Raw genomic sequence first — 19800 nt, 5'->3', positions numbered from 1 at the left:
ATGCTTGGGGGTGCTCATTGTAGAGATGAAACTGAAGTTTGCAATAGCATGCCTCCCACTCCCCACATGCTGGCCATGGCCTGGATGGTTGGAAAATCTACAGGCCATACTTGCTCATTTTCACAGATGCCTGTAAATGCTGGAGAAGTTTGCAATTTGTTCAGCTCAAGAGTAAACCATTTCAGTGAAACAAACTCCACTAACTTTTTTGGAAACATTTGTCAGCAAAACAAATGTTTGTATCTAAAATTGCCAAGCCATTAAGATGTGAGAAAGAGAAACAGATGTTTTTTAGGAGTTGTTGAATTTGTGTGTCTTGATGGCATTTCTATTCTTCCTTTCTGCTTCCCCAAAAAACATGTAGCATCACCCTTGATGGGACTATAAACTACATGCAAATATCGTCCACTTTTTGTTTTACGATGTCAAAATATAATAAAAATGGGTTTTATCACTTGCACATTTTGTACTTTGTTTCTTGGAAGTGCAAAGTCAGACAGAGAAATTATCTACTTCCTGATGCGCTTTGACTTGTCTACGTTTTTTGATGAGTTCAGCAACAGTCAGGACAGTCAGCTTACTGAGTCATTTAGTATATTGGAGTCCAGTAACATCTACAGCATATTTATATGTAATATATGTCTCGGACATAAAAAATCAAAAGCAAAGACATATATTATTCATCTAATTAAATTAATGACCCCAAACACTCATTACTTCAGCTTTCTTCACAATGGCTTCCTTAGTTGAAATATCATAAAATATTAATCATCCTGTTGGACCAACACAGATCCTCGCTAAGTAGAGATGGTTGGTTAGGGGACAGATGATTATCTGTGCTTATCATTCCTCCACTTCCTTTAACTAGAATAAGATAGTTTAATACTGAGGTTTGTTTGATTATTGAAGTACTAACAATCAGTCCAAGGGCTAAGCAAATGCTCTACCACCAACCTAATCCTCATCCCAGTAAGTAGATTCTGGATTAAGTGTTAATAGTATGATTGGTAGGTTAATATCTAAACTTGCAAACTCAGTAAGTTTAATGAATATTTTTTTTATTACTGAGCAGCAATAAGCATGAACGAGTGTGAAAGACACAGTGATATTTACAAAGAAGAGTGAGTGTCCCCTTATCTTGTATAATCAGCCCCAAGGTTGCTCTCACTTAATATAGCCACCACTCTTCCACATTCAATTCCTCCTCCTGAACACATTAACTTAATTAATCCCCACCCACATATATGCAATAAGGACGGTGTAGACATTTACCAATGTTTCATAGACGTCAGAGAAAGCTAAGATTAAGTCAGTCCACATCAATGGGTCAAACCAGCTCAGAGCCGTCCTTGGCTTCATGTTTGTGTTCTTAATCAGTAAAGCATGCTGCTTCACAGAGCAGCCAGGGCTGAGCACTCAAATGGGCAGAAAAGTGAAAATGTAAACATAGAGCAAAGGCTGTAGCAAGGTTGCAGTTTCTGGAGTCATTCACATCACTCAGCCGAGTCATATACACTGTGGTATTCAGTTAAATTGATGTCACAGGTTTGAACAAGTAGCTACCCTAATGGAATAAGGCAGGCTTGAAGTTCTTGTATGTTTTGGAGTCTCAGAGTTCTAAAATCATTGCGTGTCACTTGAGGGTTTTTTCACTTTCTCAAGTGTGTCTGCTCCATTGTGGGCCCGGTCTTGAAGGCTTTGCCACAGGCCGGTCCAGCGTGGGGTGCCATCATCACTGATGGATCTCTACTCCCACTCTGGATCCTTATTCCTGCTCCAGCTCAGCTAGTCTCTCACATTGAGGTAGCATGGTGCTGGGCATTTTGTCCTTGCTTCCCATCCCCTACTTCCTAAACCACCCAGCCTGTCTTACTTAGCAAACACTTTGTCATCTTTGTATTCTTTTCTTTCCTTTCCCTTCATCCTTAAGAACGCCATGCCCTACCTTGCCCACTTGCATTTTTACTTTTTAAAATTTTATTTATTCACTCTCAGGTTATGGTTGATGATCACTAAGTACAGGAGTAGCAAATAATCATATCAAGTAAATGGAAGCCAACAATTTTAGGGTGAAAGTGGGAATCTTAGGGCTCTAAATCAGTTTTCCAACACTTTTTAAAACATTTTTGACTCCTTCTGAAACTTTATCAAGTATCTTGTCCTAAAATTAAAATCAATTTTTCTTAGTGCCGTTCTTTAAGAAATTTTACTGCTTCTCAATTCCTGCTGCTACTTGGGGGTATACTTGTTTACGACTTTATGTTGTGGGTACCATTTTCTTCTGAATTATAGGTTGGTTTTGTGACCATAGATTGATTTGGAAATCATATCTGTCATTGTTTTGTGAGAAAATCAATTTTGAGTTTTAAGCTAACTGAAAAATATCTAGAATGTAGGTGGATTGTAAGTCTACAACTATCTTGTATCTATAAATCCACTTCACAAATTTCACATGAAGAAATTGAGCAGTTTACTGACTGTAAACTCAAAACTGACTTGTCAATTCATTTGTCTAAGGTCATCTGTCACACTATTAAATACATATGGAATCTAGAAAGGTTAAATTTTCACAGCATCTCAGCCTGTCATAGGTGAAGGCTCCTGAAGAATGCTGAGGTGGCTGCCTCAGGGAAACAGAAGGGCGTGACTTGATCTTTCCCACATAACTCATCCTTCTCCTAGCATTGGGGATGGGTTTTCTGTTGTTCCTGCAAAATCCCAAGGTAAAATAGGAACATGGGTTACCAAGGCTTATTACAGATCTTTCTGCTTTTCTGGTTTCCTCCTAACCCATTGTCATAATGATGCTCACTGAAGATGAACATAGTATACTTTGCTTCCATGACTATGATTGTCTGAGACCCCTCTTTTCACCGACCCACCCGCCTCAAGAATATCTCTGAATATGTCTTGGGCATCAGACTCCCAAAGAGCTCAACACAGAGAAACTGAGATAGAAAGCGGGGATTGGAGTTGGGTTCTGGATTGAACCCTGGTTCTGCCATTTGCTCTGGGCAGGCCATGAGAAGCAGATCTCTTGGAATTAAGAATAGTGAAGTCTGTGCATTTCTTACGTAAAATTATAGAAAGCAGAAGTAGTCTAGACTTGACTTTTCAGAATGTTGAAAATGCTGCATTGCACATTGAGAAAGCATGGAAATAGAATATGTCTGAGTTGGTTTAATATACTCCTTATACACAGAGTATGAGAGTGGTTTCAAGTAATGTTTTAGTGTGTCTGAAACCCATCACATGAGGCTATGGTGGTATTTTCCATTTGGGGATCATGTTAAAAATCAAAATATCTTGGACACTTGGAAAATTTTTAATGTTTTAGATTGAAGTTCTCAAATTGGATGCTTTTCATCTGTGGTAAAAGATAACTGTACCAATAAAATGGAACAATTAACCAAATGTCTGGCATGTCCCAGGCCCTCAGATATTCCCTTCCATTCATGTCCAGTGGGGATTTGCAAATACTTATGTGACAGACACCATGATGCGTGCTGGGGATAAAGAAGTGACAGGATAAAGAAATGCTAATTCAGATCAGCAGTGGGCTCTCCCTGCCTGCAGTTCACTACTACTATACATCATGTCTGCCCCTCTGGTAGTTGTGTCAGAGAAGCCTGCAAAGTGGGACTTACCTGTTTTCCTTATATAGAAAGACATGTGGCCAATGAGGTTATCCACAGAGCATTAAACAGCAGGTAATAGATGTACTGCACAGAAAACAATGTTTTGTTTAGTTACTAGATTATGACTGAGGAATTAATGAAAACCTCAACTAGTGCCTGTGTGAAAAAGGCACCATGGTTACAGAATACAAATAGAAAAATTATGGATGTCCTCCACAATTAACTCAATCAGCATGGATCTCTGAACTACTGGTTCATGATCTAATGCCAGTCAACAAGTTGGGATGATTTCCCTTGACGGCATACAAGAGTTTATGGGAAGATTACACTTCTGGCTACCCAAGTTATGGAGATTCCTTTAAGTCAACTACCTTTTCTTTTGGTTTCATTTTGGTGTTTGTTTGATAGGGGTGTATGATGTGCACTATGTATATATGTGTGTGGTATATTCATGCATATGTGCCTGAGTACATGTGTGGAGCCTAGAGGAGGACATTGGATACTCTTTTCTATTCTGTTCACTTTGTTCCCTTGAAATGGTGCCAGTAACTATAACCTTGAGCTAGACTTATTATGGCCTGTAATCCCTAGTGATTCATGCCTTTCTCTCCCACAGCACAGGTAGCCACATTTTTTATATGGGTGCTAGGATCTGATATCAGGTACTAGTGCCTGGGTGGTAAACACTCTTACCCCTAATACACCTTTCCTGTGCCAAGGCTGATATTTTCTGATAAGGTAATATTTACTGGGAATCAAGAAGAAGGAGGAGGAGGAGGAAGGAGAGGAAGAGGAGGAGGAAGAAGAGGAGGAGGAGAAGGAGGAGGAGGAGGAAGAGGAGGAGAAGGAGAAGGAGAAGGAGAAGGAGAAGGAGAAGGAGAAGGAGAAGGAGAAGGAGAAGGAGAAGGAGAAGGAGAAGGAGAAGGAGAAGGAGAAGGAGAAGGAGAAGGAGAAGGAGAAGGAGAAGGAGAAAGGAATGCATTCAAGGCTTTATGGAAGTCCTTTTTCTGTCTCGGATTTGTTTGTTTCTTCCTTCCTGTTTACCAGGATATAATAAAAGGAGATCTCTAAGTACATATTTTTCTTGGCATACTGTCCCAGGTAACTGTAAAGGTTAACAGCCTCTAGCTTTGGCAACCCTGTCAATGCCAAGTTCCTTTTGAGGAACATCACAGGCTCTCTTAGGCCTCTGACCTTCTGCCTGGACTCTCCTGGCAGTACCCTGTGAATTTCCTTAGAGAATATAATGTCTCTCTCAGCATAGCTAACTGCAATGTCTCACTCAACCCAGAAACTCATAACTGCATTACAGGTAACTGCTTAGGGCCAGTGAGATAACTCAGTAGATAAAGTACCTGATCCAAGTTCAGTACCTAAGACCCACATGGTGGGAGAAGAGAACTAACTCTTCAAGTTGTCCCCTGGCCTCCATATGTGCCTTTTTGTTCAGTGTAGACTACAAACCCCAGGGCACAGAAAACTGTGTTCCATAGTACTCTGGCATTCTTTTCCTTTCCTACCAAAAAGGGGGAGGGGTGGGTGATATGGAGATGGCTCTGTCAGTAAGGTGCTATAAAAGCTTTGATTTGATTTCCCAGAATCTAAGGAAAAAGCTAAGTATGGTGATGCATGTGTGCAATCCCAGCACTGAGGAGACCTGAGTGTGGTGATGCATGTGTGCAGTCCCAGCACTGAGGAGACCTGAGTGTAGTGATGCATGCGTGCAGTCCCAGCACTGAGGAGACCTGAGTGTGGTGATGCATGTGTGCAGTCCCAGCACTGAGGAGACCTGAGTGTAGTGATGCATGCGTGCAGTCCCAGCACTGAGGAGACCTGAGTGTGGTGGTGCATGTGTGCAGTCCCAGCACTGAGGAGACCCGAGTGTGGTGATGCACGTGTGCAGTCCCAGCACTGAGGAGACCTGAGTGTGGTGATGCACGTGTGCAGTCCAAGCACTGAGGAGACCCGAGTGTGGTGATGCATGTGTGCAGTCCCAGCACTGAGGAGACCTGAGTGTGGTGATGCACATGTGTAGTCCCAGCACTGAGGAGACCTGAGTGTGGTGATGCATGTGTGCAGTCCCAGCACTGAGGAGACCTGAGTGTGGTGATGCACGTGTGCAGTCCCAGCACTGAGGAGACCTGAGTGTGGTGATGCACGTGTGCAGTCCCAGCACTGAGGAGACCTGAGTGTGGTGATGCACGTGTGCAGTCCCAGCACTGAGGAGACCTGAGTGTGGTGATGCATGTGTGTAGTCCCAGCACTGAGGAGACCTGAGTGTGGTGATGCATGTGTGTAGTCCCAGCACTGAGGAGCTTAGGAGGCATGAGAGCAGGAGGATCCCTGCAGCTCTTGCCAGTGAGGAGCTCCTGGAGATTAAAGTCTGGGCTTGACCTCAGGCCTTCATACACACGCACATTTGGAACGTACATTCATGTGATCTAATATTTAGTAGGTAGGGTAACCTTTCTTGGAAAAGTAGGGTGCCAATCATTCAGAAAATAAAGTTAAAAATTAAGATGTTTTATCCAACAGTCACTGCCTTTGAATCAGGAAGCCCTTGAATCTGCATACTGACTTCCAGCTGTGAGACTGAATAGTGTCACCTCTTTGGATAATGTGCACGCAGACCATTTAGCGCATTCACATATGTTAGTCAGGTTCTTGTCACCATAACAAGCTACCTGAGAAAATCAACACCTGAAAAGGTTTACTTGGGTCCACAGTTTTGGCAGTTGTAGTGTAAGATGTGTTGGCTTCATTGCTTTGGGCCTGCAGAGAGGCCACACATGATGGGTGAGACATGTGGGGTAGCACAGCAAAAAGTACTCTCCCAGGAAGGAAAAGAAAAGAGGAGAGGGAAGCAGTCCCATAGTCTTCTCCAAAGGGAGCTCCCAGTAACCAAGAGCCCATCCCTGGAAGGAAGATTGCAATGATGCTGCAGATGTGGCTCAGGGATGAGCACTTGTCTGACATGTGGCTCTGGAATGGTTTCCCAGCACTGCAAAATAAGAGAAATCAAAATAGTTTTCACTAGTTTTCAGTAATGCTAGCCTGGGGATCAAATCTGTAACAAAGAGAACTCAGGAGACACTCAGTATTCAAACTACAGCAGCACCAGTTGTAGCCTCCAAGAGCACACACTATTCCATCCCTTCTTTATATTCAGAGCCCCAAACCTCCTTAAATCCTTTATTTTTAAAAGTGCATTGTCTGTGATATAATAGATCCCAAATGTAGGAACTGAAGTTTATGTCAGTTTTATGTCACCCCACACTACCTTTCTGTCCTTACTGCATTGTGAGATCAGTGGGATTGCATGGGGTCTTTCTCTCCCAATATCCTTTAGGGCTTTCTATGTGGCACCTGTTTCGGAAGTTGTCTGTCTAATCGTCTCCCTGGACTCAGCTTCTGAAATCGATAATGGCTACAGTAAGAGATTAGATTTCCATTACCCTTGAGACATATTCAACTGTGCTATTAAATCCCATTGCTCAGCTCCCTAACATTAGGGGACATAGAAAACACTGTTTACTCTGTGGAGAAGTATGATTATGCATCAAGGGGATTGGAGTACAGATCAGAGATTAAACACTTGCCTAGCATGTATAAGGTCCTAAATTCAGCCCCTAGTACCCTCCAAGCCAAATAAAAAAGGCCAGAGGGAGAAGGAGAGAGAGCAAGTGGGGGAGTAGAGGGAGAGAGGGCAGAAGTGACGGGGGAGGGGGAGGAAGGGGAAGGAAGGGAAGGAGGGATGGAGGGAGAATGTGCTCCATCATCTCATGAGATCAAGCTCTCCTTGCTTGCTTTGAATATTCCATTGGTTTGGGGGAGATAAAGAGCTTAAGAGGTCATGCTCTGACCTCAGAATATTTTATCAATATAGAACATAGCCATATATCTGATGAACCTAAAGGATTTGAAATCTTATAATGTAGTGCTAGAAGTAGCAGCAGGGTCCTAAAGAGAGCCTGAACCGAGACGTCTCATAGACGGTATTTCAAGGTAAAATAACATTTGAGATAAATGTTGTCCTCATTGATGTCTGTATGTGAGACAGACAAAAGGCAGAAAGGAGAGATAGGTTTCAAAGAAACAAAATAGAACATTTATAATGGGCTCTGAGGCAGGGCATTTTTTCCAGCAGAATATGCTTGAATTTGAATTTCATTGAAAGTTGAAAGGAGTTCTAACTGAGAGATCACAATATCACTGTCTTTACAAACTACATAGCCACGCCCAGGTTGGTGGCTTTAAACAGATAACCTGACAGTCACACTAAGGATCTTGAGCAAAAATATTTCCTTACATGTATCAATTATGTGATATCTTTACAATAGTATTATCTCAATTTTGCTGTTGAGGGAACTCAGGATAATACAACATCATATAAACCTCAAGCAAGCCTTCTCTGGAATATATACAGACTGGATACCTTTTTATAGGTTATGTTATGTATCATAAAAATAAAACCATAAACAAATCAGTTATTCATATTCTACCCTGGGTTTGTGTCCTGGCTGAAGTCCATACTAGCTGGCAGCCTTTACGTCTTACTAACCAGAATCTATGAGGATACCAACATATACTTGGCCAGTCTGGTAGCGGTAATCCTGAAGTCTGGAGGAACGTCCTGTTTCCTCAACCCCTCCAGGTCCCAACTCCAACACAACCTCACCATGAGTGGGTCAGGTCTCCATCAAACTCTATACTCTTAGAATCCGCTGAAGTGAGAGGCTGGAAATGAATCTAGTACATTTGATTGATGTCTCCTGTGAGCTCTTCTTCAAATAGAACGGAGATACATGAAGCAGTATTTACCTCTGACATACTTCTCAAGAAAAGTTAGACTTTCGGAGGGGTGTATTTTGGTGAGTGAACCACAGACAGTTCCCTGCCAGGTTATCAAATGATGTGGTTTGAACCTTGATAGTTTCCAGGCATAATCCTGGATCCTAGAGCCTTGGCAGTGTGAAAAATTAGAGCAGTGGCTCTCTGGAGCATCTGTTGGTGTAGGAGGCAGGAGAATACAATGAGCTGTAGTCCTGAGGGCCTGCAAGGATGAGCAGCTGGGAGAGGAATGTGGAATTAGGGCAGACAACCTATCTGGGAAGACTTGCCTGCCAAGGTGACTTTAGCCAAGACCTGACATTGGAGAGGAGGGAACCACCTCAGTATCTTGGAAAGGGTGTTCTGGGAAAAGGCAGTGAGATGTGAAAGGCCTGCAAGGGGGCGTGGTGGCGCACGCCTTTAATCCCAGCACTCGGGAGGGAGAGGCAGGCGGATTTCTGAGTTCGAGGCCAGCCTGGTCTACAAAGTGAGTTCCAGGACAGCCAGGGCTACACAGAGAAACCCTGTCTCGAAAAAAACCAAAAAAAAAAAAAAAAAAAAGAAAGGCCTGCAAGGAAGGCTGTGTGTGGAGGGCTGAGAATGTGCCAGGAAGTCCTGGGTGAAGGAGCCTAGTGGGATGAGGTTAGGGAGGCAGAGAGGTCATTAAAGTGGGAAGTGGGATGGGAAGCATTAGAAAGAAGTTGCCATCCGCACAGATGCGCAGAGATGGAGGCATGGGAATTATCTAAAACATGAGAAGGGAAACACTTCAGTGATATGTAGAACCCTTAGAAAACAGGGTTCACAGGCAGGCAACAGATTTAAGGACAGCCTCCGGTCCAGTTGTCGGGGGACCCAAATGAAGACCAAGCTGCATATCTGTTACATATCTGTGTGGGGCCTACATCTAGTCCATGTGTGCTCTTTGGTTGCTGATTTAGTCAGTGGGGTCTTGCTGTGGAGTTCCTATATCCTTCAGGTCCCTCTGTCCTTCTCCCAGTTCTCCCATAAGACTCTCTCTCCAAGCTCCACCCAGTATTTGACTGTGGTTTCTGTATCTGATTCAGTCAGCTGCCCAGAGCCTCTCAGAGAACAGTTATGCTAGGCTCTTGTCTGCAAGCAAAACAGAGTATGCTCATGGTTTTGGTCTCAAGTTGGGCCTCTTCTTGGTTGGCCATTCCTTTACTCTCTTTGTCCCTCCATCTTTCTTTCTGTGTTTCTTATCGAAAGGACACATTTTAGGTAGGTTTTGTGGATAGGTTGGTGTCCTTATCTCTCCACTGGGGTTCCTGCCTGGCTACAGGAGGTGGCCATTTCTGGTTCCATATTCCCACTGCTAGAGTCACCTCCATAGACCCCCCAGAAACCTCCCCTATCCCAGGCCCCCTCCCTCTGCTTCTCTCCTCTCCCATCCGCCATCACTCTCCCAGCCCTCTTCAAATTTGTTATTTCTAGTACTAATCTTGAAGTCCTTCTTCCTGTAACCCTCTCTTCCTACATTGCACCCTCAGTATTCTCAGTTGTCAAATCACAGACTTGAGCCTTGACTTTTTTCTTATCTCCTTCGTGACTGATTTTGCCTCCTGATCAGGACTCAGGTCTATGGCTGCTCTTTTGCCACAACCTGTGTCCAGACCACGCCTCTCCCTCATGTAAAGTACTGAATTATCTCTTCCTTGGTCTCCTACTCTTGGGTGAAATTTGTCTTCAACCTCTTGCCACCCAAGAGGTAAATGTTCCTCTCCCTGGCTGAATTCTTCACTGTCATCCAGCTTCCTTGTTCCTGCTAGGCCCTCCGTAGACCCATGTTGTTTTGTTCCCTACCCACTGCACATTTCTATTTATTTATTTATTTATTTATTTATTTATTTATTCATTTATTTATTCATTTATTCATTTATTTAATGTATATGAGTACACTATAGCTGTATTCAGACACACTAGAAGAGGGCATTGGATCCCATTACAGATGGTTGTGAGCCACCATGTGGGTGCTGGGAATTGAATTCAGGACCTCTGGAAGAGCAGTCAGTGCTCTTAACCACTGAGCTGTCTCTCCAGCCTCCCACCCCCACCCCCGGAGCACATTTCTATTCTGTCTTTACTAGCACAGTTGTCCTGTTAGAGTTGTTTGTGTGGAGTTTCTTCACAGTCTACAGAATTCTACCTTTCCCATGCCATTGTGTTTGCTTGAGTGTCCATCAATTTTCAGCCCTTAAAGACAGAGCTTTGTCCAGTTGGTGCAACCATGTACTCTATCTCCTTGGTGCTGCAGCTAGGCCTGTGAACACAACCTGTAACCAGTATTTCTTAAAGGAAAGGAACTCTCTTCAGAATATTTTCACACACAGTGCTCAGGGTGGGTGTACCTGAACAATTGCAGAGGGTTTAGGGAAACTTGAGCAGTGGGTGTTTTTTAGAAGATTAAATTAGCTGAGCTGTTTGAGCAGTTGGTGGTTTAGCAGATTAAATTAGCTGAGCTGTTTTGCACAAGTTGCAGGAAGAAGACATTAGAATCAGTAGAGCTGGCTTAGAGCTACAAGCATTTAATTCCACCTCAGAGAACACAAAGGAAGAGATTTTTACAAAGCTAGTTTGCCTCACTTTTAATACCATCTTCTTCTAAATTTCTAAGTTGTGAATATATACATATTTCAATATTTAAAGATGTCATACTATTAATCTTTTAAAATCATTTTCTTCTACCAGGAAAAAATTTTACATAAATTTTTTTCTGTTTTGCTCAAAGAACTCAGTAAACCATATTTAACTATAGTTTATTTTTTAAAAAAGTGATGAAACATTTTCAATTGTAATTTGTATTTTAGAGGCAAATATACATAAAAAATATAATGTAGTAAACAGTAAAAAGTATATGGTAATAAAACCCAAGTTAGATACAGATTTTGAGGACAAAAAAAAGCATTCTGGGAATCCATATATATAGAAGTTACCATGAGACAAGTTGCAGCTAGATGTCTTTAGCTCTTCTCAGATAGGCTCTTCCCAAAGCTGGGGAGTCCCAGGTTTATCATTGTCCTTACAGTGAAGGAATTAGCCTATAAGATGCATCTAATGCCACCTCTTCAAATGAATGCTTCATATTGAAGCCATGGTGGAGACTGCCCCATGTTCTTTAGGTGGGGACCACGCAGATTCCACACATTGTGGAATGTTTCTTAAAATGGAAGGCTAAAATTTCCTCGAAAATACAACTTTGAATCTGTCTGACTACTTAAAACATTCATTTGGAGCCCATTGTTCTCCTTGCTTAGAATACTTAAGCAGAGGGTGTGGCTGCCTTTGCAGAAAAAGAATTTTAGTGTTGACTTGAGTGACAATTATATTTTCTTTCTCTCGATCTCTGTCTCTGTCTCTGTCTCTCTGTATGTGTGTGTATGTATGTATGTGTATGGGGTTTTATTATCATATACATTTTTTACAGTGTATCCCTCTTTTTAGAGACTAGTCCCCATGTGCTTCCATGTCATATATTTTGAATCTATGTTTTATATGATAAAAAAAATGCAGTAATTTGTCTTTTTTAAATCTAGATTCTCATGACATGATAATCTCCAGTTTCATCAATTTTTCTGAAAATGACATACTATTACTCTTCTTTATGCTTGAGTCTAACATTTCTATGAAATGAGTTAGCTTACAAACAAATCCTAAGCAGACCTGACAAGAGGCATTGTTTGGACTTTCTTATGAAAACAAATGAGTGACTGACTTATAGGTCATCCTGTTGGCTTCTGGATAGGAAAGGCCCATCGCCCATTTATATAAGGGAATCCATAATTCTGTTTGTGATGAAAAGGACACACAAGTGTCTCTGCTGAGTCCTGGTGATCCGGTGAGTTAATATTTAACAAGACATGCAGAGCAAGTGACTGAGAGATGGAAATGACTTGTGGAAGTCTGCTGCTGTGAATCCTCTCTCACAAAGATCAGAGAAGCATTTTTCAATTTGGAAACAATGTTGGTGCCATGTTTTGACCTCAGAGGACCTGTGGTGGATAAGGTAGACTTAGGGCTCAAGGTGTACTAGCCAAGGCTGCCAGGCTTTCTGTTGCCCTTGTACTTTCCTGTCTGGTAATAAATGATCAACAAGATCACAGTGAGCAAGAGTTATTCATATCAAATAGAGAGCTCCTCATCTTTATCTAGTGAAGAAATGTGGCTCTGAGCCTCGTAGGGAGAATCACCACAGGGCCATCTGGACATCTGGCAAAGTGGACATTATCTGATGGGAGTCCTGACCAGAATAGGAGGCGAAAGTGGCAGGTTTGTTCGTTCTGCACACGGGATAAGAATCTTCCTCAGAGTCTACAGCACCTGCTCAGCTATTGCTTCCAGCCTTTTTGGAGTTGCTCTTCATTTTGTGGTTTCTATGCATTTATGCCAGTGGTTTCTCTGAGTTAGCCAGATGAGTAATTTTAATGTTAGGCCTGGTGTTAGATGTTTGCTTTAAAAAGGCTACAACACAAGAAGAACCCAGGTGGGCACTGTCTAAAAGTCTGCTGCCTGCCTCAGTTCTTTGTCTTATTCTCACATACAATAAGGGAGAAAGTGGTGATTTTCAATGTTGGAAAAAAACATTTTTCCCTATGACTCAGATTTCCCTGCCCTGGGGCTGGCTGGCTTTTCATCTCTCTCCATGAACCAGAATCCTGTTTGTAACTGGGGGAGCCAGAGCTGAATCAAATTTCAGGCTCCCTGGATGGCGAAGAGCCATTTATGGAGTCAGGGTGAAGTGGTACAGAGCACTGGGGAGGGAGCAGTGGAGATCATCCATTGGGAAGGGAGTACCAGCTCATCACACAGACCCCAGGAAACTAGAGGCAATCCAGGACAACCTGCTGTGCTACAAGCTTAGTGAACGTTGAGTGGCTTATGATCACGCTGTACTTTCAAAACAAGTCTTAGATTCTTACATCTCCTGAGCTATTTCCTTCCCACCCCCACCCCCACCCCTTTGGTTTTTTTGAGACAGGGTTTCTCTGAATAGCCCTGGCTGTCCTGGAACTCACTTTGTAGACCAGGTTGGCCTCGAACTCAGAAATCTGCCTGCCTCTGCCTCCCAAGTGCTGGGATTAAAGGCATGCGCCACCACCCGTCCAGTTATTTCCTAATGCATGTAAAAGATAACGTTGGAGTTAAGCTAAATGGAATGTAACTTCCCTGTGAATTAAGCTGTTCTTGGCACCATGATAGCGGGACTTGAAAGTTCTTATGTCCTTACAGAGTACAGTACAATCCACAGTCCTTCCACACCCATTAAAGAGTCTGATTCCGAGCGACTGCGTCGAGGTTCAGATGGGAAGTCACGTGGCCGAGGCAGAAGAAACAATAATCCCTCACCTCCCCCGGATTCTGATCTTGAGGTATGACATTGCCTATACTAAAATAAGGAACAAGGTGTCACGTCACTCGTTATTGCATCAAGAGAATTAGCCTGTGAACATCAGGGAGGAAGGACCCCAACACTCTTGTTATTGCTTATTGCTTGTATTGAAAAAGTAGACCAATTTTCCCTCTTTCCTATTACCTGTCTAGCCACAGTTTTCATAGCTGATGTGGGTCATTAGTAGATATTCTTGCTGTTGTTCTGAAGCCCTGGAGATGGAACACACGATCTCAAACAAGCTACATATGTGGACACCACAGGATGTCTCCCCAGCTTTAGGCAATTCTTTACTAATAGTAGCTAGGTGTGGTGACACACACATGTCTTTCAAGCATCTGGGAAATTGAGGTAGAAGGACCAAAAGTTCAAAGTCATTCTTGGCTCATTGTGAGTTGGAGGCCAGCCTGGCTGTGTGGCACCCTGTTTCGCACAACAAAACTCAAAGGATAACAAAGCAGTTCTGCCTTAACAAAATTCTACTGCACTGCTGTGTGCCACTACCATTCCCATTAAGTAAGTGTGATCCTGAAAGAGCACAGGCAAAGCCACTTTGAAAGTAAAGGCATGGCTGTGTACATGGAGAAAGGGAAAACTGCAATGTTCTAAAATGAAATGGTAATCAGCTACTGAGAACATGGTTTGGTGGAGTTCAAAGGCAGGGGGATTAAGCAAGAACTGACAGGGTAGCAGATCTCATTGCCTCGAAGCCACTGCAATTAAGTTTCTGCTTTTGGCCAAAGTAAAATCTGATGGTGGAAAACTTGATTATTTTTGCAGAGAAGATGGACATTTTCCAGCAGCATCTATGGTACGTGAGTGTGCTGGTGTGAGGAAGAATAGGAGGGAGAGGAACAGGCGATGGAGATGTCATAGCATCTCAAAGAACTTCAAAATACCCCCTGAGTGTCTAGGAGTATGTGTGGGGTGGCTGAAATGAACTCCAAGTCCAGTTCAAAATACCCCTGAGTGTCTAGGAGTATGTGCGGGGTGGCTGCTTAATTGGAAAACTGAAAACACCTGATCAAAAATGCATAGTTTCTCCTCAATATCCACAGGGGACATGCTCAAAGATCCCTCCTGTGGATACCCAAATTCCCAGGTGTCCAAGTCCCCCATATGCAACATGCTGTTCACACACACCCTGTGTAGTCTCCCTGCTCTTTGTCCTGGGGACTGAAGCCCAGTCGTGCTAAGCAAGCACTCTACCACTTAGCAGCATCTCTTGTCTCTCAACAGTTTAAATCATATCTAGACTACTCAGAATACCTAATAAAATGTAAATCATATATAAATGGCTGTATCCTGGACTTTGTCTCAGATAATATGTGTGCACATGTGCAGTGAAGATAGCTTGTTTTTCAAAGTATGTCGGTTGCTGCATGTAGAACTCAGATGCCCTGAGAGCCAGTGCTACAACTCATCCTTATGATAACTGCTTGATTGCTAATGTGACATAAGTAAACTATTTAAAGCTTCAATTTCTTGAAATGGTTGATATTCAACTTGCTTAGCATAAGTCATGAGAGTTACTTTTAACTTCTGTCTCTTCTGTCTCTTAGAACGTATAAATAGAGCACTGTCAAGTCATGGTCAATTTCTTGGGGACTGAAATGGAGACATTACTATTGAGTAGAAAAGCCTCTTTTCTACATTCACGTTGACTTTACTAACACAACTGTCCTGTATCTCATCCGAGTTTAGACCTGACAGTTGGGAGATGCCCTTAGGAAAAGCTGAGTGTGGCAAAAGCATAAATTCAGATCTTTCATTGTATATACCATTTCAAAACTTGCACTTCATGTCAACATGAACTGATAAAAGTTACCAAGCAAAGCCAAGGTGCATTGACTCTGCTCTTCCCTCATAGAGAGTGTTCATCTGGGACCTGGACGAGACCATCATTGTTTTCCACTCCTTGCTCACGGGGTCCTACGCCAACAGATACGGGAGGGTGAGTAGACCAAGCGCCAGTTTGGAATTGCTCGAGAGGAAATGTGCCTTGAATTTACTTATTGATTTCTGTCCAATGAATGGCATTTAAGTTTAAGCAATGCATTTAAGATTTTAAAAAGAACATAATTTATTAGTGTGGCCAAACACGTAAGTAAGGCAAAAGTAGAAGCTGGGAAGAGGAAAGATTATTTTTGTGCCTTAAAATTGAGACAGATTCCATTCAGCTTATGCTTTGTCTCCCCCCACCAACCCCCACCATGGGAAACGTGATTGGACATTTGTTAACATATGTCACAAGCTAAGAGTGTTGGTTGTGCTTTTACTATCTGCTCTGTCTTTAATCTTAAAGCATTCAATGGGACAAGTGTCATTCATTGTTTGCAGCGATTAGCAGGGTTGGTGTTTTGCTTTTTAAGACATCTTCTATGGATACTTTTATGTGACCCTTTTCAGTTTGGGCTAAATTAATGTAAATAGTATATGACAATAAGCTCCTAGATGGCAGTAATATTAATACTCCCTTATTAAAGTTGTTTAATCTATCTATTGTGATATTATTTTGGTGAATTGTTAAAGAATAATATCAGAGATTGTTTCCCATTGTTATGATATTTGGGTTTCCTAAAAGCTTAGAAATTGTTTGCAATGTGTTACTTGTTGATTTTAAAACACTTTAGCCATGCAAAACCATGTTATTTAAATTAGACATTGATATTTTCTAAAATTACCATATATATACATATATGTATCATATATACATATAACTTTTTAATGGCTAAAGAAATTATGAGTCCTAGATCCTTAAAGCTAAGACTGGTTTGGAAACCAAGACATTACATTCTTTTATCAGTGAGACCAGAGATTTATCAACATCAAAACTGACACTGTAAAAGGTAACAAACTCTCATTATAGATATGACAGGACAGTCATTCTTTTTACATATACTTATTTCAATAAAAATACATTTAGTCCCTGAGGTTGACTTACGTCTGGAGGTGAAAAAGAGACATTATCCCTTAAGATACACAGTCCAAGTTTCAAATTATTAGTAAGAGATCTAATTATAAAAGCCTTGAAGTATTTGTGCATACACATGTGCACACACATTTCTATAAGAGCTGGACCATCCCATCATTTGAGTTTGTATTCAGTCATCTATGTGAAGCCCCATATAGCCCGTCTTATGCCTAAATATATTCCCTGGGGGAAGACAATGAAAATTAAATCAAATAATCCACCAGCAACCCTTCACACCAAAAAAAAAAAAGAAAGAAAGAAAGAAAAGAAAAGAAGGGAAGGGAAGGGAAGGGAAGGGAAGGGAAGGGAAGGGAAGGGAAGGGAAGGGAAGGGAAGGGAAGGGAAGGGAAGGGAAGGGAAGGGAAGGGAAGGGAAGGGAAGGGAAGGGAAGGGAAGGGAAGGGAAGGGAAGGGAAGGGAAGGGAAGGGAAGGGGAGAAAGGAAGGGAGGAAGGAAGGAAAGAAGGAAGGAAGGAAGGAAGGAAGGAAGGAAGGAAGGAAGGAAGGAAGGAACAAACAAACTTGTAGTAGGCAGTGAACACACAGTAAGGAGTCAGTAAATTCTAGCTGGGTTGTTGTTGGTGGTGTTTTTTTATTAGGTACAATACAGAATTTTACTATAAATGTATCAATCCCTATTTTAAAAGCTACTACATAAAGCTAACTATAACCTATAAATAGTTAGTAGAGCCTTGACAATCATCTTAACTAAGTCACAGGGTGTTCTCAGTTACTCCCAAGGAAGAAAGCTGGTGGTGAGTGGAACTCACTCAGGAGTGTTGAAAAGGAAAAAAGCTGGTGGTGAGTGGAGCTCACTCAGAAGTGTTGAAAAGAGAAGCTGTTTACACATGCAGCATTTGAAACCACACAGAAAGTCACAAGCCTTTATCTACCACACTGATAGACACAGAAAGTGGCCACTATTTTCAGAACCACAGATTGCCAGTATATAATAAAGTGGAGGCACCACACAGCCTAGTGACCTTCTGGCAGCCTGTGGTCACAAGTCATTGGTTTGGATGTGGAGTTCCCACCAAGATTAGGACCATTGGCTTAAGATTTTTTTCTTTCAGTTCTTAGCAATGTAGGGACAAAATGCTCCCTCAGTAATGCCCTATGTAGTAGAGGGGTTCTGAAAGTGTCAGCCATTTGTATTTTGAGACTTCATCAAATAGGATTCAGTCTCTTTTCTTTTTTACTGTTATTGTAGTAGTGCACATGATATAGTTTACTTTTTTGTTGATTTTTTTCTCATATTACTTTCATAAGTCATATGTAGGACTCTAATTGGTTCCTACATTGACACATTGATGGGGTTTATGCTTTCAGGAAGCCTATTTCATTTTTCAATTTTTTGCTTTTATTTGTGTGTGTGTGTGTGTGTGTGTGTGTGCATGTGCATACATGCCATGGCAAGAACATGAAGATTATAGGACAACTTGTGGGAGTCAGTTTTCTACATCCACCATGTGGGATCCCAGGATAGAACCCTCCTGTTGAGTAGTCTTATAAACACCAGGCAATACATTTGAGGAAAATCTTCCTGCATGTAACTTTGCTTCTGAAGCCAGCATGGCCTCAGGTCACTGTGGCCACCAGGAGAAATGGTTTTAAGCAGAATATCAAGTGCAGGATACAGAAGAGTTTGCTATTTGAGGGATGAAGGGGCTTGAGTAGCAGTGGAGCATTGGAGATGGAGCCTTTCTAAAGCTGTGGCCAGGGAGAAGAGCAAAGTTCACACAGGGTCTCCCAGCCATCTGCATTGAAGGCAGATTTCATTATTAGAAACAAGGAAAGTTTCTCTAGCTGGGAAGAGAGGCCCCTTAGTATTGCAAACTTTATATGCCTCAGTACAGGGGAACGCCAGGGTCAAGAAGGAGGAGTGGGTGGGTAGGGGAGTGGGTGGGGGAGGGTATAGGGAACTTTCGGGATAGCATTTGAAATGTATATAAAGAAAATATCTAATAAAAGAATTAGAAGGAAAAAAGAAAGAAAGAAAGAAAGAAAGAAAGAAAGAAAGAAAGAAAGAAAGAAAGAAAGAAAGAAAGTCATTGGTGGGGATTTGCAGGGGGTCCTCAGTAGAGAAAGTGATTTAAAGCTTTAGATTACATGTGAATGAATAGTTATTGGCATGGGAAGAGAAATCATACAATCAGTCTAGAGAGAATGGGTGGATTTTGTGTTGTGTAGTGAGTAGTGAGTAGGATGTAGCCTTGGACTGGGGCAGAGGACAGAAGAGCAAAGTAGATAAAAGAAAAGGGTGATTTCTGAGCTGTATCCTTTGAGACTGAGAGAACAGTCACATGTAGGATGAACTGATTGTCAGGAAAATCTGGGGATATGGGTGGTAGGGAAACCTTGGATAGTTTTGACATACTTCTTAGACAAGCAAGACGGCAGGTAAACCCAGTGTTCTTTGGAGAACTGGCCAGAGCTGTGGGCACCAGTTTTAACATTAATGCAGTGAAGCTTAGATCTAGAAGCACCTCAGCTCCTTGACTGATTACTCCCAAACACGTGTCTAGCATCTTCTCTGTGTTGGATGCTGTCTTAGTCAGGGTTTCTATTCCTGCACAAACATCATGACCAAGAAGCAAGTTGGGAAGGAAAGGGTTTATTCGGCTTACACTTCCATAGGGCTGTTCATCACCAAGGAAGTCAGGACTGGAACTCAAGCAGGTCAGGAAGCAGGAGCTGATGCAGAGGCCACAGAGGGACGTTCTTTACTGACTTGCCTCCCCTGGCTTGCTCAGCCTGCGCTCTTATAGAACCAAGACTACCAGCCCAGAGATGACACCACCCACAAGGGGCCTTTCCCCCTTGGTCACTAATTGAGAAAATGCCTTACAGTTGGATCTCATGGAGGCGTTTCCTCAACTGAAGCTCCTTTCTCTGTGATAACTCCAGCTGTGTCACGTTGACACAAATCTAACCAGTATAGATACTATGACCA

At 42.2% G+C, this 19800-nt stretch overlaps 1 protein-coding gene across 9 annotated transcripts in view; it reads left to right on the top strand.

The window, feature by feature from the left end:
* Eya1 (EYA transcriptional coactivator and phosphatase 1) overlaps nucleotides 1–19800 on the top strand; it is a 142342-nt gene that overhangs the window by 65246 nt on the left and 57296 nt on the right. For all 9 annotated transcript variants that reach the window (XM_085835710.1, XM_085835709.1, XM_021155483.2 and 6 more), the window contains 2 exons: nucleotides 13716–13855; nucleotides 15746–15829. In XM_085835710.1, the coding sequence (XP_085691836.1) occupies nucleotides 13716–13855; nucleotides 15746–15829 (224 nt within the window). The remainder of the gene's footprint in view (nucleotides 1–13715; nucleotides 13856–15745; nucleotides 15830–19800) is intronic.

The sequence above is a fragment of the Mus caroli genome, unplaced genomic scaffold (assembly GCF_978045245.1).
Source record: "Mus caroli unplaced genomic scaffold, Mus_caroli_1 scaffold_1, whole genome shotgun sequence".
Taxonomy (NCBI): Eukaryota; Metazoa; Chordata; class Mammalia; order Rodentia; family Muridae; genus Mus; species Mus caroli.
Note: the sequence above shows the minus strand (reverse complement) of the source record. Positions and strands in the feature narration are given on the sequence as shown.